At 37.4% G+C, this 24,477-nt stretch overlaps 1 protein-coding gene across 21 annotated transcripts in view; it reads right to left on the reverse strand.

Moving 5' to 3' along the window:
- jar (Myosin heavy chain 95F jaguar) overlaps nt 1–24,477 on the reverse strand; it is a 194,118-nt gene that overhangs the window by 43,371 nt on the left and 126,270 nt on the right. For all 21 annotated transcript variants that reach the window (XM_067129027.1, XM_067129024.1, XM_067129018.1 and 18 more), the window contains 16 exons: nt 23,261–23,334; nt 22,998–23,127; nt 22,405–22,569; nt 21,978–22,240; nt 21,148–21,412; nt 19,493–19,637; nt 18,973–19,130; nt 18,158–18,322; nt 17,428–17,651; nt 16,868–17,068; nt 15,828–16,052; nt 13,900–14,107; nt 12,084–12,208; nt 11,700–11,816; nt 10,894–11,111; nt 5,093–5,183 (listed from right to left, as the gene is read on the reverse strand). In XM_067129027.1, the coding sequence (XP_066985128.1) occupies nt 5,093–5,183; nt 10,894–11,111; nt 11,700–11,816; nt 12,084–12,208; nt 13,900–14,107; nt 15,828–16,052; nt 16,868–17,068; nt 17,428–17,651; nt 18,158–18,322; nt 18,973–19,130; nt 19,493–19,637; nt 21,148–21,412; nt 21,978–22,240; nt 22,405–22,569; nt 22,998–23,127; nt 23,261–23,334 (2,774 nt within the window). The remainder of the gene's footprint in view (nt 1–5,092; nt 5,184–10,893; nt 11,112–11,699; nt 11,817–12,083; nt 12,209–13,899; nt 14,108–15,827; nt 16,053–16,867; nt 17,069–17,427; nt 17,652–18,157; nt 18,323–18,972; nt 19,131–19,492; nt 19,638–21,147; nt 21,413–21,977; nt 22,241–22,404; nt 22,570–22,997; nt 23,128–23,260; nt 23,335–24,477) is intronic.

The following is a 24,477-nucleotide window of genomic DNA, read 5'->3' on the forward strand; positions in this document are numbered from 1 at the left end:
TTGATGCCAGAGTTCCCAGGAGGCTCATCCAAGCCTTTATGAACAGGTATCCATATCCAGAAAGTTCTGGACTTTAAGAGACAGTCCGAGATTCTTTGATCTGACGGAAAAGCCAGAAAAGGAACTGTTTCCAGTCTCACTCCTAAATAGATCCTGGATTGTGAGGGAGATAGGTGAGACTTCTTCCAATTGATTAGAAGTCCTAGCTTCTGTGTCAAGTCGAGAGTTACTTTCAAATCCTCCAAGCACTGAGACTGAGACTGGGAACGAAGGAGCCAATCGTCTAGATAGAGAGAGATCTTTATTCCTCTGAGATGAAGAGCTTTGGCAACAGTGGACATAACTCTTGTGAATACTTGAGGGGCTGTGGACAGACCGAAGCACAGAGTCCTGAACTGATAAGTCTTCTCCTGGAAAACGGCGAAGAAACTTCCTGGACGCGGGATGGATCGGAATGTGAAAGTAAGCGTCCTGCAGATCTATTGAGACCATCCAATCCCCGGACGAAGAGAATTGAGGACGGATTGCGCGCCGTTTCCATCGAAACTGGTTTTCTCCACGAAAAGGTTGAGAGAACTCACGTCCAGGACTGGTCTCCAGCCGCCTGAGGCCTTTGGAACAAGAAAAAGGCGGTTGTAAAGCCTGGAGAGTTGACTTCTTCCACGATCTCTATCGCTCCTTTTAAAAGCATGGAGTCTACTTCCGCACTCAGAACCGAGCATTTCTCTAAGTTGCTGGAATATGCTGTCAAAGCTAAAGGTTCTGTTGCAAGAGGGGCCTCTTGAGGAAGGGGATAGAATATCCTTCCTTTAGCACGGACGTGGTCCACTGGTCCGCTCCGATCTCTCCCAAGTTTGCCAGAACTGCTGAAGTCTGGCTCCTACTAGTGCATGGAGGACATGCAGATCACTTTTAATTGAGGGTTTGATAGCCCTGGAGACAAATCTTGCTTTGCCCCGGAAACTAGATCCTGTACGGGGTGAGGGGCCTGCCACGAAAGGGCCTATTTTGATTAACTAGAGGACGAGTTTGCGCTGGCAGAGAAGGTTGAGGAGCTTTTGGTTTACGAGAGGATTGCGCAAAAGGTCCTGTGTGGACTTCTGAGTAAGGGATTTCGACACTTGCCACAAGTTCTTGAGGGAAAAGGTACTTCTTATCCAGAGGTGTGAAAAGAAGAGCCGATCTTTGAGTCCTAGAAACTCCACGAGCGACAAAAAGAGCACCAAAGTTGTCGCTTCTTAAGAACTCCTAACGTGAAGATGGAGGCTAACTCAGACGCACCGTCCACGAATCCCTTTATCTAAGCAGGACATAACAGAAGAGAAATCATCGAAATGCGCTTGAAAGACCAAAAGACTTTACCTTCCTACCCAAAGCGCCAATAGTCCAGTCCATAAAACTGATGACTTCCAAAACTCGGAAAACGTTCTTCAAAAGGTGGTCCAACTCTGAAGGAGAGAAGAAAATCCGAGCCGAGTTCATCGCAGAACGACGGGTAGAATCAACGAGACTGGAGAAGTCTCCTGAGAGGAGGCAGAAGCTCCCAGAGAGAAACTTCCCCAGTGTCGTAGCAAGCCTTCGCCTTAGTAGAAAGCTTGGAAGGAGGGAAGCAGAAAGTGGTTTTCCCCTGATCACGCTTTTTGTCTTCCAACCAGGAGTTCATTTTCTTTAATGCCTTCTTAGCTGAAATAGAAAGCACTAACTTCATAAAGGAAGAGGTAGGAGGCTTGAGTCTCTTGCGTCTGAGAGAGAGGGAAGCCGGAAGCCGCAGGTGCAAAATCCTCAGGAAAATTATCAATAAAGAAGCCGAAGAAGCTTCTTGTAATCCGAAAGCAGAGGAGTCTGGTTCGCTCTACAGGAAACTCTTCCACAACTTCTTCCTCAGACGAAATAGGAGAAAAACCTTCCGCTTGCACACACACATCCTGTGAAGGAGGAGTAGGAGCCTGAATAAGAGCTTGAGGAGGAGCCTGAGCCTGAGTAGGCGCCACAAGAGGAGCCTGAACTGGCGCCACAAGAGGAGCCTGCGCCACAAGAGGAGCCTGAACTGGCGCCACAAAGGAGCCTGGGATGGCGCCTCACCTGGCGCTACCTGAGGCGCTTTGAGCCTGAGAGGAGCGCCTGAGCCTGACTAGGCGTACGAGCCTGATCCTGAGCCTGAACCAAAGGAGGATCAAGAGACACAGATCGAGGAGGAGCTTTTTTCTGGGCGCTCCGAGAGCTCGAGACGAAGGAGGAGGCATCAAATACACTTCAGAAGGCTTTGCTGGAGAAGAACCAGGCCTTCCGAGCCCGCCAAGAATGCTTCCAATTTTCTTGTGCATCGCTCAAGAAAGTCATGAGTAGACGAGGATCCAACTGGGGAACGATGATCAGTAGAGCCAGGATCGTGATGAGGAAGAGGCGCAGAAGCCACAATAGGCTTACGTGGAAACCAAAGGAGAAACACCGGGAACGCTGGGCAATACCGAATGGGAAGTCTTATACCTCTTGCGCACATGAGCCTTGCGCCTGGGAGAAGATTCTTCTGACGACGAAAATCTCTCCGGACTCTCCCAAAACTACAGGAAGGCTGTGATAAGCGAAATGGCTTCTTCTTCTGAACCGCTGAAGGCGAAAGATTCCTGGACCTCTTCAATGGTCTAGACTCGTCGGGAAATCTCCAGCCTCTGTCGAGGCGAATCACTGGAGCTTGAAGAAAGACACTTCCTTGAGTCGCCTTTCCAACGGCGCCTGAAACAGCCTGGGAAACAACAGGACTGTTCGAGGGGGGCGGCTGCTCGTGAGCAGACCCCACTCGCCTCCCTTGGACTTTCAGCATGTCTTCTCCCAGGAGCAGGGGAGCTTGACAGAGGCTTAGGTCTAGGAGAACGAGTAGGCTTTGCAACCACCTCCTCCACCACACTAACACTTTGCACTGCACTTAAATTATTCACAATATTTTGGAAAGAATCCATACGCTCATGAAGGGATTTCACGTTAACGCCAATATCCTCCATGGCGCCCACAATAAGGTTAAATCTGGCGTCCATCTGGACTTGATACTCAGACACGTAACGGGTTCAGGGATATCAGAGTCAGGAATAGGAATATTAGTAGCCACGGGGATATTAATAGAAGTTTCCTGCATAGCTAAGGGAGATTCCGGTTTCTGAGAGAGAGAAGAAGAACTTCTAGCTAAAGCTTTCCTGGCTCTATCTTTCTCAAGCTTCTTTACATACTTAGATAGAGCCTTCCAATCTTTTCAGTCATACTGACACATTCATCACACTTCCTCTCATATGAACATTCCTGACCTCTACAAGCCACACAAATTGAATGAGGATCAAGACTAGCCTTGACCAACCTCGTCTTACAGCCTTTGCTGCATACCCTAAAGGTATAAGACCCAGAATCTGACATAATTATCAGAAAACCTGACTAAATAGATGACAAATAACTGGCAAAGCCGCAAACCAACAAGAGAGTACTTCACCAAGTGAAAACAGCTCGATGTAGGCAGATACAATGAAATTTAAACAGTACCGACAACAATGTCGCGGGCGTGACGGCAAAATTATTCTGAAGCATGTTGGAATAGTTCCTAGTACCCGACAGAGGGCAGGTAAGGGCGATCACCCGATATTCGGACTGGCGCTGCCGCTGCTTTGAAATTTTGCCGTGACGCCAAGACTAAAGCTATATGTAACTAACAGGTAAGTTGTATGTGTTAAATTGGGAATTTTCGGCTCCAAAAATCGCCGATTTCCACTTATCGGCGCCGATAGTTCGGTATTGGCGCCAATACATAACTAACAGAGGTGCCGATAACCGAAAATCAGCACTTTTCAGCGGCGATGAGGCCGAAAATCGCTGATTTTCGGTTAGCGGCGATTTTCGGTTATCATCACACCCCCAGAACGGAACCCCCGCCGATAACCGAGGATTGCCTGTACCTGAATATTTTAAGTTTTATCACAAAAAGTGCATTTAGACTAAAAAATATGATAATACAGTATTTTGTGAATATTACTCTGTGAAAAATACTGCGAATAGGCGAATTTTCCGCGAATACTGTGTATATATGTTCCATAGATAAATCCGTGATTAGGTGAATCCGCGAACCCAGAACCGTGAATAGGCGGGGGTCGACTGTAAATTTGAAATATATAAATGTTGCTGTCCATTAAAGATCAGCGCTAGACTTTTTGGTGAAACTACAGTATAAAGGAATGCAGAAAAGGATCAAGGGTGCTGCTTTATACAGATGACCTAAAACTAACAGCACAACAAACCTTGTGACAAGAAGGGATCACATGAAGTATCATCAGGAAAGTGGCCATGTGGTTGTTGAGGGAAAGGTGTAATAGAAGGGCAGGTCTTGAAAGAGGTAGAGTAGAGCATTTGTCACTTTTGGGAAGCACTACATTGTGAAGCAGGAGTTGTTAGAGCAATAAGACAGAGTAATGGCAGCGTGGATGAAATGGAGAGAGATAGCTAGACTTCTGGTAAATAAAAAATTGCCCAATAACTAGGGAGGGCAAAGACTTACAAAGGTTACATAAGGCATGCACTACTCAATGCAGCAAAACTTGGGACTAACAAGGGAAATGGAGGTGATCTGAGAAGTTATGACCATAGTACTTTAGTATTTATCCCTAGAGTATGGTATGTACACTGAAGATAAATCCTCAGTAATGAGGAATTGGTAGAGAGGTGTGGTATCAAGAGGCTGGAAAAAAGGTCAGATCTCAAAGACTGGGGTAGTTTGGACATGTGATAAGGAGGAATGAAGAAAAGTTTGTCAGAAAGACAGTAGATATGGGAGTGGCAGGCTGAAGACTAAGGATATCATTAAAAAAGAGTACTGTATACATGAAGATCTTGACTTGACAAGAGTTCAAGCAAAAAACAAAGGACAAACAAAAGTTTTGCCTTACCCTATATAGGAAAAAAGCTGGTGTAATGAGTTCATGATGATAAATTAACACAAATATAGTAAAATACTTACAATTCTAAATTTACTCATATCCTTTGAAGGGATTAACAGACATTTTATAAAATCAATACACAGTAATACTATAAACCAAAACAGAGCAATCTAGTTTTGTACCTGCAACATTTCGGCTGCTTTACGATCCTCTTCCTCTTGTTTACGGCGAATTTCCTCCTCTTGTTTCCTGCGCAGTTCCATTTCTGATTTCCTAAAATACAAGTTATTAAACTATTAATGTTCTTATATAAACAAACTACTTATAATTAAAACCCACATTAGGGGTTTTCAAATTCCCTAATAGTGTTCTTTTGTTTAACTGACAAAAGGAGAATGGTGGTACTTCTCTGCATGTCTCCATGGATCTGCAGTTCCTCAAGAGCTGAGGGACTTACTTTGTATGTGGTTGGCCAATTAGACGCAAGTTTTCAACAAGGCATGGAGGTGGGATGTATATTACAAGTATTGGGTTTATATGGGAAGGAAGCCAAACTTGCATCAAAACAGTTGATTGAGACTGGGATCCAGTAAGTACTAGTACAGTATTGCGATTGAGATAAGCAAATGAACTCAAAGCTTCAACAAAGAAGAGGCAGAGAGAAAATGCAAGAGAAATTATATTTATCACATTAGGAATGCATGCATAATGAAGGAAAAAACTGGGTAAAAATTGTAGGAGAAACCTTCAGATATTGTAGAACAGCCAAGAGAAAATGAAACTGAAATGAGAGCTAAGGTGAAGTTAATTTGTTTAGAGAGTACAGTGCTGACCTATTCCTAAAGCCTGTGCCCAAAGCTCCAATAAAGAACAGAGAGAAAGAGCAAGAGAAATTATATTTATTACATTAGAAAAACACGTAAAAAGAGAGAAAAAACTAGGTGAAAATTACAGGAGAAACCCTTCAGATATTGTAGAATAACTCAGAGAAAATGAAATGCAAGCTAGGATTAAGTTAATTTGTTCAGAGAGTACTGACCTATTCCTAAAGTCTGTACTGCCTATCCAGCAGCCAACTACAGTATTGGTCTTAATGAGAAAGTGTCTAACCACCTGTGATCCCAAACATACAATTTGGCAAGAAGTCCAATACCTCCACATGCTTGCTACTGAAACAAAGTTAAAGTCAAGATTACTCCTTATAAAGTTGTGAAGATGAGAGACCTTTGACTTTGTAATCACACAGCTTGCTTGCATTGCTTTGCCTTTTGTTACATCAAGATAGCCCTTCAAGAAACCAACCTGAGTTGACTGGATATCAAGTCACTTGCTTCTTCAAATGACCCATGGAAAGTAAATGTGGATATGCTTTTCCTGGACCCTTGAGTTTATTACAGACATTGATGGCTTGCTATGATTGAACACAAGACATTTGCTTTACATCTGGCAAAGGCTAAAAAATGCATTAGGTAAAGTGTGTGTAACCTTACTGCAGAACACAAAGTTTGCTGACCTATCTTAAATACAACAGCCATAAGAGTGTCTTCTCTGTGAGACACATGATAAGACTCCTGCTCTGGTTTCCATGGAGGCATGGTAAGACTGCAAGATTAGTGAGAGGTCTGAGGATTAGTAGTACACTGAGACCACTTTCTGTTAACACAATCTCTTCAATTCGGAGAAGGACCCAAGCTGAGTCCATGAAAATCAAATACTGGGAAAGAGCACACATAACCATTGATTCTAAAAGTGACAGAATGCATTTATGTCTTAAATAAAAGAGAATGTCAGCTATGATGGGAATAGTCATGCTGAATGGCTCAATACTCTCTGACTACATCATTACAGAATGGCTCCATTTATCCTGACAAAGGCTGAAATTTGACAATTTTGAGGGCTTGGAGATAGCCTCAACTGCCTCCAAAGAAAATTCCTTATCTCTGAGGTACAAGGATTTAAAAATTTTATGTTCCTTAGGAACTGACTTATGTGCAGCTGATACATGAGTTTCTTGCACTTGGGCAGGCTCCTGGGGATGTCCAACAGACAAGATCAGCAAACTAATCTTGGTGCAGCCACAGCAGTACTACTAAATTCAACAGATGAAGGCCCAATTTTTGTATAAAATTTCACTAATGAGGCCAAACAGAGGAATAGCTTACAGTTGTAAATTATCCTATGTATGAATAACAGCATTTATTTTCCAAGCTGCTGGGCTTCGAGGGAACATCAATAAACTGAAATCTTGCAGTTATGGGTTATTGCAAAGATGTACCAAAGGAGTACACCAAAGTTGCTAAAGGGCCTTGCAGATATCTGGATTGAGTGACTACTCCGAAAAAACAGAATGACTTCTACTTAACTGGCCTCTACTCAAACAAAAATCAAAACTGTCAGGTAAAAGTGTTCCTGATCTTGTGCCTCCTAATTTCTCCAATATGACCTATGCAGTCATGTCTGACATTATTACCTATGTTTTGTACATCATAAATCACATGTGAAAGCTTGTAGACACAAAACAAAATGCCATCAACTCCAGAAGTTGATGCCATTCACTATCATGTGAGGACCACGTCCATGCACATATAAAAGTCCAAAAGATAAACTCTTCATCACTGTCGTGAAGCATATGTAAACCGAACTTCCAGAGATGGATGTACCAGAGAGCCTTCTATCCTGAGGTTTTGAACACCTTGTCACCACGGAATGGTGCTAGTATGGTCGTTCACTTGAGTGGAACACTCTTAAGACCTGAGAAGCTGCAGCTGTATAGGAAAATCCTGAATTGACTGATAGGACCAATTTTTCTAAATGAGAGATGACATATGAAGACTTGCCACAACTTGACAGAGGTAAGCTTGATTTCAAACTGATAGAAAGCAACTAGACAAGAATCTTGGTTGAAGGAGCGGTATCTAGTCCATAGTTGAGTAACCTGAACTCGAATGCCTTCTCTACTCAGATAAAGCAAGTCTTACTGTTGGCAGAGGTCCATGATAAGATGTCACCCCTGTAACCTAGGGAACCACAAAATGGCAGGTGTAAAACCTCATGTCATCCAAAACTTCCTCAATTACCTGCTGGAAAACACTGATCTCACCTCACTTTCTAGAGCTGGATGCTTTTCTGATCTCTGACTGCACAAATCAAAGTTAAGTGGTCAGGCTGTCAGTAGGGTTCTTGTTTCAAGAAATGGAAGTTAATATCTCACCTTGATGAATTCTATTAACCAGGTCTTGGTTGCTACTTCTTGCCAAGATCTGCAGAATTAAAGATGAGTCTCCATTGGTGGCAGGAGAGTCTATCATTAAGAACCATCTTTATATACTTCTTTGGTACTTCCCTGGTGACCTGAGGCTGTTGTGGCCTCCTCTACCTGTAATCTCACAGTCAAAGATTGAAGGGTTGGAAGGGTACTGTTTAACTACCTGGAGGACCTGGGGTTCTTTATAGTCTGCTCACTGCTTAAGGGAATCAGTTTGGCCTATGACATTCTGCCCTTATCCCGCTTGGTGTCTGGAATTGGAACTTGCTTGTAGCATCAAGCATCTCAAATTCCTCATTGTGTTACTTGCTGAGGCAGTCTGGCTTCCCTAAAAACTTCTTCACAATTCTCCTCAAGGAATAAGTGAGGGGTCCAGATTCCTCATGGAATAAGTGAGGGTCCAAAATATCTGCAAGGAAGTAATCTTTCAAGTCTAAGGATGCAACCAGGTCTGTAAAGTTCCCTAATACTGGATATCTTTTCTTCAAAATGACGTTTCACAGCATATACAGGATCAACCAAAAAGGCCGAGTCCAAATCTAGAAATACCCCCAACTTCTTGGCCTTGGATATGTCCTCCAATATCTCCACTCCACCCACTAACAGCATGCTGGTTGCTGCTAGAACCCACTCCTAATTTGCCAGTGCCTGGAATTCATGTAAAAAGGCACCACTGGTGTCCACATTGACAGCTGTGAAAGTTGGTGATGTATCAGAAAATGCTGCAAAGACATGTCTGGTGAAGGCTCCAATACCAAAAAGGTTATTATACATGTGTAGAACATCCATACGCAGCAAAAGTTGGACGGACAAAATAAATTTGTTGTATCATCTACAAGAGCCCTTCCTACTTACTTGTCCCTGATGTCACTGCTAGGATGTAAACCCTAGAAATGGGCAAGGAAAATTCAAATACAAATGATGAAGGCTTCAACTCCTGGTTCCAACCTTAGTTCTACTGCCTAGACTGTCTTTAGCTTTGCTTCCTCTCTAAATAAAAGATCCAACACTCCAGTTCAATGTTTCAGAAAAAAAGAGGGTCCATCCTGCTGGGCCAAAGATGTCTCTGTTACATCGACATTGTTAGTAACTTCAAAAAATGTATCTCCTATGCATTGCTGTCAAATTCAAGTTTTCTTAGCTGGGATGTCTACCATCCCAAGTCCAAGGTACACAGAATGTAAAAGGTTGCCTATGTAGGGTACCAAGAGCCTCTCTAATTCTTGGAAAGGCAGAGTGTCTTCTCTTGCTTCTCTTTGGGATTTCCAACTGTTTCCTAGTGTTGCGAGCAGAAGAAATCTCACTGGATAAGGGAGGAAACATGCAGTGAGTGGGAGTCTACTGGGCAACTTCCCATGCTCTCCAAGAGCAATGGCTAGTTGAAAGTACACTGTAAGAAGCTCACTGGCTGTGACAATTGCAAAATAAAAAAAAATTAATGCAAATTAAATAATATGAAAAGGAGCATAAAATAAAGACAAGACTTACTCTGCAAAACACCTAACATAAAGCATTTAAACCTAATAAATACATACAAGAGCATGTCAGCAGAAGACTAGTTGGCTACTAATTTAGCAACAAAAATGCTAGCTAAAAGACCTTTAGCTAAATAATCAAACAGTACCAAGTTACCATATGTCCGTCACCTAAAAACACTTGAAGGCAATGTAATCTGACATTAGTTAAGGCTGAAAGGCACTGACTTCTCTAAAGGACAAAGAAACGGGTAAGTTTTGCTATTAAATCTAAAAAATGGTGAAGAAAACCCTCTACTTTATAAATTTGCACTGTGAGCAGTGGAGTTTACACTAAGTTCTCATTGAACTAGAAAAACAAACAGAACAGGGGGTGAAAAAACTATTAATTTAAGCTGATAGCAGAATGATGAAACATGCTTAAATAGTCCTGGAAAATGTGGAAACCAGCCAAATTCTGGGGATGCATTGCCAAGCTGTATGCAGCTTGGTAAGCATAAAAAAGTGAGACACTTAGCTGCTGAGAGCCTGTGGATCTCGGGTACATGCCAGAACTGCCACCGTTCTTCTTAAGTCACATCTTAAGAGTAGCAAAGTTCTCATCATTTGTCCAAACACGTACATTTACACATGGCAATATAATCTTTCAAGTTGTGAGGGTGATACAGTTAGCAGGTTAGCCTGGGCTCAAATATTTATCACATAAAACTAAGTAGTTTGCTACCTAAATAAAAATTGAAATAGTAAGCAAATACTGTCCGAACAGCCCTGAAGCTGTAGTTCAAACCAAGATGAGAGTACTATAATACAGAGAAGTATTTTTAAGTGAAAAACTTCGTTTCATTGTCAAATTAAAATACCTGTATACTTCCAAAACTTTACATAAAAGCTACATGCCAATCACCTTGATAATCAAAATACAGTAACAAAAATAATGTTACTATGTAGAGGAAGGATTCCATAGAATGAAATTATCCAACAATCGTAAAATTACTATTCAGAGAAGTTCAAAAACCACGGTAATACCTCTGAATAGTATTTAAGCTTTATTTTTCTTAGTAATTCATTCATGTTTTGTTTAAAATGATGGATCTATCAAGGGCTACACTAAATTCAATGCAAGTACTGTAGTTAACTCCCATATGCAATAAACAGAGTTATATAATTAAATATAATATCTGTTTTGTCCTCTTCAATTTATGCTTGGTTCCTTATCATAAAAAGTTAACAGTGTTTCACTTACTTCTTTCTGATCTCCTCATCCTCTCTCCTCCTCCTTTCTTCCTCTTCCTTCTTCTGCCGTTCTCTCTCCATCTCTTCCTGAATTTTTCGTAACCTCTCCTGCTCCTCTGCATTCTTCTGTTGTGTGAGTTTCTTGTGCAAGATAGCCAGCTCACTATTCATCGAATTTACCAAAGTATTATACTCTTGATCTATTTGCTGTCTAGTCATGGATGTGGTCTGCCAGGTAAAAGTAAAATAAAAGGCTCATTCTGACGTATCAAATACTTATCATAAAAATTATCATTATTTTCAGGAAAAATTCAAAACATTTCATGGAGACTCTTGATGATACACTGATTTAGTCTTCATTTTACTGTCATCCTAAAGACTCTAGGTTTATCTCAAAACATATTCTAAAACACATTTCTAGTCATACTTATTTTACTTGAATACTGATGAATACAAAAGTAAACTAAATCTTCTACATGTTATCAAAGTTATATTTTCAAAACCATCCACAGGAGAAACTGGGAAAGCAGCAGAACATTATCATCAAATACATATAATTTAACCAAATCACTTAGTTTTGTTCTTAATTCTAGGTCAGGCCCTTGGGGTTTCTTCTATTCATAAACATTATGCAACAGTTGTGTGTTAATGTTTCATAACATCTAAAGATAAGTGTCTGAAAATACACTTAACACTTACTACGTAGCATATTCAAAAGTGTATCTCTTAAATAGATCACATGCATCTTTATGATCAAAGAAACATGTACACTGATTATCATGTGGCATATCCAAAACTAAATATCTTTTAACATACCCTGATTTTCTTTATTACTGCATCCATGGAAGCTTGAATTTTATTAACAGAAGCTAACGAAGACTCTCTTTCCTTCTTCAGCTGATTCACTATGCCCAACATCTGTGTCAACTGACCCTGTAAAACAGCAGAAATAATTCATATATTAATAAAAAAAAATACTTTCTCAGCACACTAACCACAATTTAAGTACTGTTATGAATGCAGTAGAAAGAACCTATCACAACAAAGAAAGCCTTCAGCATTTTCCTTCCATGATTATGACAATTTCTCTTAAGTTGTAATAACTGCAATTTCACAAAATAAATTAAAAACCAGATCGCACAATTGCAATTGCACAAAATAAATTAGCCAGATCACACAAATCAGCTTTTGCATGCTTACCTGCAAGCCCTTGATCTTAAGGACTCCCATATAACGAGGGCGATATCTTTTCTTTGCATTGTACATTCTTACATTCTTCTGGATGATGATGAGCTGGTCACGACGATACAGAATCTTGTTCTTCACTGTTAAACATTAAGCGATTGTATTAATCAGAATTGCTTGGAATGCGCTTTGAAAAGGAAGCCTTGTAAAGGATAAAATATGATTCGATGGTCTAGTTAATTAATAATAATAATAATAATACATTATACTTTTACATCAATAACCATAAATAAAACTTATGATAAGTACCATTAAATAAAATGGAAATGAAGTGGGGCAATTCTGTGACCACATGAATGAGCTTACTGTAAGTAAAGGTCTGTTGCAAAACAAAAGCATCAGCCAAGACTCAAAACTGTAATATTACATGAGTATGACAAGGGCTCTTTAAATGAAGAAAATTTATTTGAAGTTATAACTTGCAAGGTGTGAGTTGCCTCAGAGGGTTAATTTTAAAAATGACAATCAGAAGTTTAAAATGAGATTACATTGAAACCCCTACAGAATATGACCATTAAATATATAAAGCACTTTACAATACACTTCTACCGGTACTTAAAATTCATAGTTATTACCACAGTCAACTAATACTGTATAGGTGAACTCTACCCTTGATGAAAGAAACTCCTATGCCAAAGCAAAACAAGAAAGTATTGTTTAAAATTCCTTACTAGGATATGGTACTCAGTTGTATAATTAAGGTAATAAATTACACACTATAAATTTAATCACAAAGCACAAAAAGGGCACTTCCAATAATCTTAAGAATAAGGCAAGTTCTGGTAGCTCTGGATAAGTGGATGCTTGATTAATCCAAACATTCTTTTATAAAACTGTCATTCAGAGTTCTATGTGTACACAGATGTTCTACTTAAACATGAACTTTTTAACAAATCTTCCTAGAACAAAGAGCTAGAGTCACCACCCTACTTACGAATGAGTTATGTTCTGGCAGCCATTCATATCTTGAATTGTTCGTAAGTTGGTTTTTAATATGGAGTGCAAAATTTTTGTTGATGTTTACATTCCCGAGTTAACTGGGAGCCATAGATTATACTATTTTCACTGCATATTTAAATCATGCAGTACTATACAAATTAATTTGGGTGCTAGAATGGTAAAAAGAAGAACATAAAATTTAGATTCATGCAACATTCAAAAATTTAGTATTTTTTTCATGCTTTGAAAGTTATGAACTTAGAGAGAATTTCACAGGACCAGCATCTGACGTTGAAAGTTCACAAAGTAAACAGTGCACACCACCATCTACTGACAAAAATACATAGTAATGTTTTCTGTGGGGAAAGGAAATATAGAAAATGGAAATTCATCAGAGAACAAGTTAAATCGGGAAGACTGAAATAAGTAGGAATATTTTATGAGTATGACTGAGTATTCTTTTGATTGTAAGAATACATTTTAGTTAATCATGACAATACTCAGGATAATCAGGGACAGGGTTAAAGGAACAGGTTCTTCTTCCTCATGTTCTGTTCTTTGCAAAAATTCTTACTAGCAGAATAGGTGTGCACAGCAAAATTTGAACTTAAAGGTGGCAAAGGGGAGGGCTCCAAACACAATTTTAACCTGTGACCCTGTCTGTTTGTATCTCTGAATGTTTTTAAGTAGGGTGATGACTATATTTGTGTGTCTCTAAACTCAGAGCCCAAGAAAATCATTAAAGGACTGGGGTACAGTAGAAAAGGTAATTAATTACAACACTCTACCTGCACTTCATAATTCAACAAAAACAATAATTGTTTCTTCTTACATTTAACAACAGACAAAGCACACCACTGGGCCTTCTTCCATCTGCTCTGCATCAACCACGTCTTGACTTTGGACACCAGCATCCTAAGATTTTCTGGATCACTCTTCATCAACTGATCAAATTCAGCAAATTTACCCGGTCGGAAGAAGACTTTGGTCATACCAAACTTGAAGTCCCGGTCATCTAAGCCAAGGGCCTTGAAAAGTGACTGGAAAAGGGGTAAAAATCATTAACTTCCAAAGAAGTCATTATATGGAAATATTTGTGAAGTGGAACAGGAAGTTTATAAAGACAGGACAGGGAGATATTAATTGAAAAATTAAACATCAGAATCAACAGTTACTTTCACTGTCCTTCCTTGTAGTTATTGTAATGTAGCAATGCACTTGGATATTTTCTTCAAAACCTCTATGTACACTCGGCAAGAAAAGTGAAGATACAGTTTTCTTTAGATTTCGTTCATTGAATTTTAATTTTTTTCTTACAGAAAACACATAATCTCGGTAAATTTACTCTAGAATATGAAAATACAATGCAAATTATATCATGTATGTTAAATCTGCAAAACAAAAACGTTCAGATACTTAAAAACACCATGCATGTCCGAAGTAATCAGAATTTCTCAGATGACTTCGTTCATAGAGATCTAAAAGATAGTGTATGGATATCTCGGTGTAGTACTTTTTATCAGAACGGCAATATTTACTCGTTTTCCGTTATGAACAGGCTTATTATTGCATCATCATAAGAGGTAATGATAATTTCTTTAATTTTTATAGATTCATATTTGTATTTCACGGTGTTAAAGGTCAGCTGAAATTAATGGCAGTAAATCTTGTGATAGCTAGGGCTGGTTGACCCAATCTATTTAAATCCACAAGAGCGTTCTCTATGATGTGCGGAGTACCGCGTTAACTTCGGCGTTGAAAACACAAGTAACTGGATGTTTCTTCTCTCTCTCTCTCTCTCTCCTCTCTCTCTCTCTCCATTGCTAAAAACATACTGTACAAATATAGTATCGCTCAATCTCTAAAAGAAAAGAATAATGAAATGAGTAGCTCTACATGTTGGCCTAGGCTTACACAACAGCAACTCTCTCTCTCTCTCTCCATTGCTAAATCATACTATACAAATATAGTCTCGCTCAATCTGTAAAAGAAAAGAAATAATAAATGAGTAGCTCTACATATAGGCCTAGGCTTACACAACAGCATCTCTCTCTCTCTCTCTCTCTCTCTCTCTCTCTCTCTCTCTCTCTCCCCATAACATTGCATTCGTTCCTTTATTGTTCCCCAAGTTTTTCATTGGACATTGCTCAAATTTAACTCTTGATTTCATTATGGAAGATCGCGTTTCCGATTATGCAAGCATTCCGTTCATTGTGGTGTCATAAATTCATATGTGCAAGGTTACTTCAGAGATTATGTGGAAAAATGTTTCTTTTGCTCAGAACTGTCGCTGCAAATTACAACTTGAATGAATACTGTAAAGCTTACTACTGCATTTAAGTATCAATGATTTCAGAACCGTAGAATATGATTGAAAGTTATAGGAGGTCAAGCAAAAAACAAACACAATAAGACTGAAGCTCTTCCCTTTCTAAAGTTGCCAGATGCCTCATTATTTAGCAACATATGTCCGAAGATTAAAAAAACTGTATCTTCACTTTTCTTGCAGAGTGTACATAAACATGACTACAACTGAATTTCATTAATAAAAATACTATACATATACAGCCCTAGTAAAATTCTCACTGTACACAAATAAGTTACCACCTGGCTACAAATTTAGTCCCCTTTACTTTCAAGATCATACTGCTGATGAAATATGCACATCCAACAGAATCATTACAAAGTACATATACATAGTGTCAATAATTCACCGCATACTAGTACAGTACTATAAATAAAAAGTATTCCCCCACTTACTTTGCAGAAAAGACGTGGATCTAGGCGTGCAAGTTCTGCTGGAAGATATTTCTTATACATATTATACAGGTCATGGAATGGTGCACGAGATGGATAACCTTGCTGCATAAGCTCCAGAACTGATGTCATTCCTGAGCACTGTAGTTGTGACAGAATAGCACCACCTTCAAACTCATGGTCTACCATCTTCACATTTGGCTTGATGCACCTAATGAAGTTTGTACCCTGTAAAAAGAATGCAAATGCAATCAAAATACTTTGTTCTCACAAAAATCTAAAACTACCACTTTCCACATTTGGATTTTCAATTTCCAAACTCATCTGCATTTAGATTTAGTATTTTGGTCATCTTCCATAAACTCTATTTCAATAAAGGACTTCCATCAGTGTATGTTTGTTGTCAAGCAAAGCTCAAGTAATTCCCTCTTTTGAGATGTCATAGTTCACACAACCTAGTGTCCATGGTCTTTCATTAATTCTACTGTAAACTAACATCGTATCTGGTTGTTATTTGTAAGTTATAAGAGAGGTCTCTAAAACCTGTAATATTACTTTTAAAAGTGCAATACAACCTTTACCTTACCTTATTTTAAATTGTGTATCTACTGCTTTTTATGTAAATACTGTACATAGATATATTTTTTTGGCTGACTTGCTTTATTATCAATTTTCTTGTTCTGGATTTTTACGTTTTAGAAAACTTTCTTCGTAAGTTAATATCACTGCAGGTTCGTTTTTTCGTCAACATGTACTGACAGATATTTTCATTAATAATAATAATAATAATAATAATAATAATAATAATAATAATAAAAACAAACAGTAAAAATAACAGCATTGAACTTTAATAATAATACAAAACAAACAGGTAAAAATAACAGCACTGAACTTTACAGCCTTACATATTAAATTAATAACCACCACACCTTCCAGTTACACAGGAAAGACAACAACCTTGTATAAAATTAGCCATATCCATGCACCTGAAATGCTGTGTTTAACAAGTATACAAAAATAAAATAAATTTAAGACTAACTTACCGTACTTGCTAGCTTATCCATGAGTTCTTGTAATTGTAACTTGAATTTGGAAGCAACTGATATGAAGGAGAGTTTGCCCCTAGCTGAATGAGATTCCCCTGAAGATGCAAAGAGGCCCTGGATAAATTTGTTTTGTGCCTCCTGCACCAAAGCTTCAAGGGATGCATGGAGAGCATCGTTGTTCTTCTCTAGAAACTGAGCCTGAGGGAGGAAAAACAAAAAATGTTTAAGCAACTTTTAAATACTTTCCTATATGATTTAACATCTACCAATTTTTAAACCCTGACCTTAAAAACACTTTTTAAAAGCTACAAAATAGTCTATAAAAGTACTATTTAGTATGTTCATGTTATTTTCATTTTATGTATTCATATTAGTATTTATCTACATTCACAAATTGCTCTAAGTTCAGGATGTACTCCTCTCTAGTACAGTATATTTTCAAGAGGAGCCATCAAATCAGATTTCCTGACAGTTCAGTTCATACCATAAAGTTACCTGTGACACAAAAAAGATGAAAAACCAACATGAACTCGTAGCAAGAGATCGTCATTACTTACCGTCTGGTAACACACAGCACCAGCGAAATGCCTAACAAGGAAACCTTCATCATCCCTGATTTCCCTGTGGTCCCGTAGTTTGCTCTTGCGAGGTAGTGCTAAGCGGAAGTGATTGTTGTGATTGTTGTGGACTGCTGCCGTAAAATGAGTGTGAGATGGCTTAGGAAGCTTGCTTTCTTCATCTAGAAGACTAATTATACCACAGCCTTTTGCCTCTATCAGATCTGGAATAAGTTATTTAGTTAATTACAAGTGGTTAAAAGAGTTTAAAAGATTAACTTTTGACAACTGAATTAATGACAGCATTTATCTGAAAAACATTTCAAGAATGAAACGTTCAAGACTGAAACAACTAGACGAGGCTTTAAAAAAACAGCAGTCCTTACTAGGGATCATGGTGAAAAGTTAGGGTTCAAGGGAGGCTGCAAGAAAACTATGCAGAGTATAACATGATGGAAAAGAAGATAAGTGTAGCTATTACTACCCTACTGGGTAAACTTTCTTCAAACGTCCTACGTATAATAAATACTACTGTACATACTATAAAATCAAATTCCATTTACTTGTCGATTAATATCAAATATTTTTATCTTGATCTGAATCAGTTAGGAAACATCCTTAAGTAATATATTACATACAGTACACCAATTACACAACTACTGTTATTTTGGGACAAACTTTCCATCTAGAAACTGATCCAGTGTACTGATATAAGAACTACAGTACTCACCAATACAGTCTTGGTTGTCAACGTAGGAGATCTTCCTAACTCCTAGACCTTCTTTCTCATAAAGAGCTTGCTCTTCTTTCAATATACGTTCGTTGAAAAACATCTGAAGCTTCTCATTACAATAGTTGATGCAGAATTGTTCAAAGCTATTCACAGGGAAATATTCTGGATAAAAAGAGAGGTACATTTAATGAGCAGCAACTCACAAAATTGCAAAGCTTATATCTGAGACTACAGTATTAGCAACAAAATACAGTACAGTAAATCCCCGTATTCGAGTTCGCAGACTCATGTATTCGCAGATTTCTCTGTGGAACGTATCTACCCATTATTCACGGAAAATTCACCCATTAGCGGTATTTTTCACTGAGAAATATTCACTAATTACTGTATTTTCATATAATTTTCATGACTAAATGCATTTTTTGTGATAAAACTATTAAAATACTCAGGTATAAACATTTTTAGAGGGTTTTTCTTGTTTAAACTATAAAAATAGGCAGTTTCTAAGTGTTTTTAGAGGGGTTTTAAGTATTCGTGGATTTTAGCTATTTGCGGGAGGGTTGTGGTAAGCATCCCCCGCAAATACGAGGGGTTTACTGTACTTCTCTTCAAACAGCTTTAAAAACAGCAAGAAAAATAATGAGTCTAAGCATATAAATTAGATCATCCATAGTTTCAATTCTGGCAGCTATATGCATTACCCGAGAGCGAACTCTCCCAAAAACATGAAAAGTATACAAAATAACTTGCATAATAAGTTCCCCTAACTTATGTTATATTGAGAGAGTCACATGAACAGAGGCATGACTTACCAAACCCAGCAATATCCAGAATACCAATATAATATGATGAAGATGAGAACGGAATACTCTGATTGATTCTATGAACAATATAGTCAAAAAGTTTGCTATACATAGCTTTTGCCAAAGCATCACGAGCACCCGTAGCTTCATAAGTTTTGAGGGGAACCCTGTTTAAAACCAAAAAGACAAAATTAGTAAACTTATTTTAATAAATAACTTAACCTACACCTAATGTTCCTCAATCCATGTTTCAAATGCAGGATTAAAAATACTGATTTTGGGTTCAATTTATTTTTGGTTTCTTAATTTTTGCTATGAGTCTGTATTTAGTCACTGTTCCTTTAACTATTCTAATAGTTTAAAAATATACTTTCCTGCACTGCCCCTCTCATGTACAACTCACAAAATTTAAAATAATTTTCAAGCATCTCATATAAAAACTTTCTTTTCACATATGTGATACTGTATTTACCAAAAGTATATGGATGTGAAATTCAAAATACAAAAATCTAGCATCCAATCTACTTACATAATAACTGTCCCTTTTAAACCGCCTTTGCTGGTCTGCATAACACGAGATAGCAATGCCTGGTTCAGTTCCATAGGATCTACGCCCATCAAACTAGCTGCCATTTTCAAGGAGTTCTCACATCCTGGAGACACCATACATCCTCCTGCAGGAATTACAATTAAGATTAAATAAACCATATTACAGTACTAATATTTATTAAAGAAAACTACAGAATTTAAGAGTATGATTCCTAAGGCCCAAGATCTGACATTCAAGCTTTTACCACACTGCTATTTCGATCAAGAAGCAAAAGTGGTAAAAGGCTGTTAGTTATAATCAGAAGCTGATATGTATGCACAGGGCTAGCTCACTTCTGAGCCTGCAGCTCCAAATGCCAAACTATACTTGAATTTGAGACTTTTGGTAACAATGTCAGCCATTACCAATTTTCATGATCATGGTCTCATCTGGAAGACATACTGTACTCCCTAGTTTTCCCTTTAATCATTACAGTAACTTGATCTGTGTGGCAAACACTCAAACATAAGTGGGTAATTTAGGTTGTAAATATGATTACAAAAATACTTCCTTTTACATTTGACAAATATGAACCCATTAAAAAATATCTCGTGAAGTTTCATATGTTGTGCTATACAGTAGGATCATTACACGTTACATTTGGTGTTTGCATTATCAAAGTTTGTCAATTAAAGTTATATAAAAACACTTTATATCACCAATACCTAACCAAGTGAAAAAGATTATCCAAACAATTTCATACAAATATTTTATAGAGGGATCAAACATTCCATTCAGTCAAAAGCTGATTTAGGGGGCCCAAAAATTTTTCTGAAGATAGCCATTCACATAATGACCACTTATGAACACAGGAATTTGTTTTTCCTTACTTGTTGTAATTAATTTTTTGTAATATAACGCTAGTTATTCTGAGGCTGAGCACATACACTTTCTTGTACTGTATTATGTTAAAAAATAAATAGCATAAAAAATAAATTGTCAAAATGACATGCTCATGTTAGCAAAAAATTTTCTTTGAATGATGTCACTGGAATATTAAAGTTGGGAGATGATGATATCCTCTGATAACAAAATCACAAAGGATTAATTAAAACTGGCATCAGAACCACTTATTATAACAGGAGCAATAATTATTGTACAATATAGCCTTAAAACTGCTCAGTAACAGCAGCTCTACCTAGGCAAAACTCAAGGCAATAAAACAAGGGATAAATTATATAAATAAAAGGGGAGTAAAATTATACTCATTCTCAGACTGCAGAAAAAAGATGCAAAATTGAATAAATGAAATTTTGGGATGGGGCTCATTTGAGTTCCTCAGTCAAATAACACATTTATAGTACAGTTAAATTTCATATCTGCTACCAGGTTTTAATTAGTTTATACTAGTGTGTTTGCACATTCCATACATCACTGCTTTGAATTTAAATATTGGCCCCTGACCCACATGGATAATTTGGTTTTCCTTTCTTGGGCTAAAGGACTTAAATATAAAGAATCTACTGTCACAATCCAATAAGCAATACAATTAAAAAATGTAATTTTTTTAATGGACAGTACTGTATAATTACATAAAATTTAGCATATACTTTCCTACACTGTATTTTCTATTTTAACAAACTACAATCTCTTACCTTTGGTATCATCTGGATTTTCCTCAAATTTGATATTTCCTAAGTGTAGAACAGCTGCCACTGTTGTATAGATAGCAAGCCTTTCCCCATCGCTAAGGCCTAAGTTACCAAGAGCTTTGTCTACCTTGTTAAAGTCTCTGACATCATCAAGGATAGGATCTTTTAGAGAACCTTTCTTCTGATGTGCTGCACTTTTACTGCTTGCAGGCAGTGATGACTCTGTGTCCTTATTGAGGAAATACTGTGTACAACCTTTTTTCAAGTACTGAAAAGAAAGAATTATAAGAATTTTAACTCATAACGTAACACTAATATAAATCAACATGTGCATTAAAATACATATTTCAAGGCACCAGTAGTTCTTGCTGTTAAAGATTTGAACATTACAGTTAGTACCTATGAAAGCATCATGGCTTTTAGGCAATTAGTAAATATGGCAAAACATAACTCTTGATTTGCTCCAGTTGCTCATTAGTCAATACTTTACAACAACAAAAGCAAATCCAATCCTGCGCAAACCTTTACCAGCCATGAATGCCCATACGGTACGTTAATTTTTAGTTGTAGTGAAGAAGAATGTACTGTCTCACTACTCATCTATATTCCTGTTTAAAAACAAAACTATTACTCAACAGAACAGAAATTTGAACAATGTCTTGCATTTCCTGGTAACACAAACTTAAGGCATGCACAGAAAATTTTTCAACTACTATAACCTAATCCCTTTAAAAGGTTTATTCTACATCAATACAATTTTGCCTAAATTCCAAATTTACTTAAGGGTGATGAGTGGCTACTTCCAAAGACCTAAAATCTCATGCAGTACTTACATTGAACTGATCAGGATTGCCAAGCTGCAACTGCTGCTTCAGCTGCTCAGGGGCTCCAGCACAAAGCTGATAAAATATATGATAGTTACGCTCCTGTGGGCCCTGCACCACAATTCGAGACTTCTCTAACAAATAATGGGAAATGAAGCCTCCAACTACTGAGTGCCGTTCATTGAAGTGGATTTCGATGAATTTGCCAAACCTGGAACTGTTGTTGTTACGCGTTGTCTTAGCATTACCAAAGGCCTCCAGGACTGGGTTAGCTATCAAGAGAAATATTTGAAAAATTATTAAACATGCCCTAAAATGGAATGAAAACATTTTTCATATCACTTCACTATAGTAGTACAGGTAGAAAAATTTTAAAATACATGCTTTACAGGCATAAAAAATGTAAAATTACTTACAAAAAAAGAAGATAACTCACCATCCAGAATCTTCTGCTCCAAATGTCCAACTTTGGAACCCCAGGATTCACATAAATATCGCAGAATGTACTTGGTGGATTCAGTTTTACCAGCACCTGACTCTCCAGACACAATTATGCTTTGGGATTCCTTCAGTACTTTCATGTCTCTGAAGGCTTTATCGGCTGGAGAAAGTAATAAATATCATTCAGTACAGTACTGTATTCTGATACATAAAACAATGCAACCCTGATACTTATTTGATACTTATACATTAAGACATACGTACTTCAAATGTAAAATTGTGCACTTGTGGAAAAAATATTTGCAGCGTCAACTACTGTACTTGAAAAAATTGACAGATGCCTATGTTATTAATAAGTTTAGAGCAGTAACATACAAAGTTTATATTCATCAAAGCAGTCACCTGAGTGGCTACAGGTATAAAGTTTGGAGTGCTACTGAAATAGATATACAGTACTGTATACTGTATTTATTCTCACAGAACTTTATCCAAAAATCTACATACAACTTTTTTTATGATTAGAAAAACCAAATGGCAATGAAACAAGCAGCAGTAAAAATCTGTAGAGGAACTATATCACTCACTCACCTATTGCAAAGACATGCGGAGGCATCTGTCCCAGGGATCTGCCTTGATAGTTCTTAATCGTGTCTAATGAGTATAATTTAGGAATTTCAAAGTAAGGGTTAACTGCTATGAGAATGTTAGCCACGTATGTCTGAAAGGGAATAAACACAGCTGATGAGCATCAAAAAACAACACAAAATTAACTGGGATTAAATATATTGATAACAACGATTAGTATCTCACACATTAATGACAATACCCTTAAACGACGAAGGACAACTCACGTAAATTTTGTCTCTGCTATATCGTAATTTAACATTGTTGAGAAGAGTAGCTTCATTGAGGTACATAAGGGCACCTGGAAAGAGAGGAGAAAGAAAAATCACAACACTATATTGACTGGTTTTGCTTAAAATTATCTAACTTTCATCATTACAGTGCCTGTTCTGGCATTCAATAAACTGCCAGCTTCCTGATAACAGTTTAACATAAGACATGCTTTATTCTCAGGAACATTTTCCAACTGCCATATATCTGGCATTTTTTTTTAACAGAATCAACAATTTGCAGGAAAGCTGCTGGAATAAATCATTTATCTTTCAGCTGACAGAGTATGACTGTTTAATTAAGGAATATTCCTTTACAATGTGAAATTAATACCAATATAAATAAATATTAGCTATCTAGTCATAGACAGAGAATGCCAACTATAAAAAAAAATAATTTCTGGATTCCATTTAAACATTTAAGCTCGTGTACGCTTAAAACATTATCATGTTTTTTTTAAATACTCTATTAATGGAAAGTAACAATAAATTCCCTGAGAAACGCTACACATCTACTAAATGGATAATGATAATCTTAAAGGTAAAAGTATACGGCTTAACAAATCATATTTCTCCACCATAAATTGTTACAATGACCAGATATAGTACAACTTCAATTCTGTATACAGTTCTTTGGTTGGTTAATTTGAGAAGGTTCTGAAACCTGTGGAAAAATATAATCCCAAATACAGAAAAGAACAGCAATGCAAAATGCTCTTTATCATTTAAGCTTAAAAAGAAAAAAAAAAAGGTGGGTGAAAATAAATTTAAGTTTGTGAAGACAAAAACTGAGTGAGTTCCAATCTACTAGAAGCCATCAGAGGAAATATTTAATTTACCCTTTGGTTAAAGTACAAACATACGAACTACTGTAGTTTCTAGCAACTATATTGATAGCTTATTCCAAGACATAAGAAAGTATAAGACTGCATGGTATACATTATCTTTAAGCATTAGATTCCATACCATACAGTGTGAATAACAAATTTAAGGTACTGTACATCCCATTCAAGCAAAAGATGACTGTAAAAGTAAGTGGCAATCGGTTTTTACATGAAGGATAGCATTTGTCAACCTCAAGTGCTTTTCTGGAAAGAACTAAAAGAGTATGACACCATTCATTTGGCTCTGGTCTTAAACCAGAAATCTGTTCTTCTACAGTGACACTAATCACA

This window comes from Macrobrachium rosenbergii, chromosome 27 (assembly GCF_040412425.1).
Source record: "Macrobrachium rosenbergii isolate ZJJX-2024 chromosome 27, ASM4041242v1, whole genome shotgun sequence".
Taxonomy (NCBI): Eukaryota; Metazoa; Arthropoda; class Malacostraca; order Decapoda; family Palaemonidae; genus Macrobrachium; species Macrobrachium rosenbergii.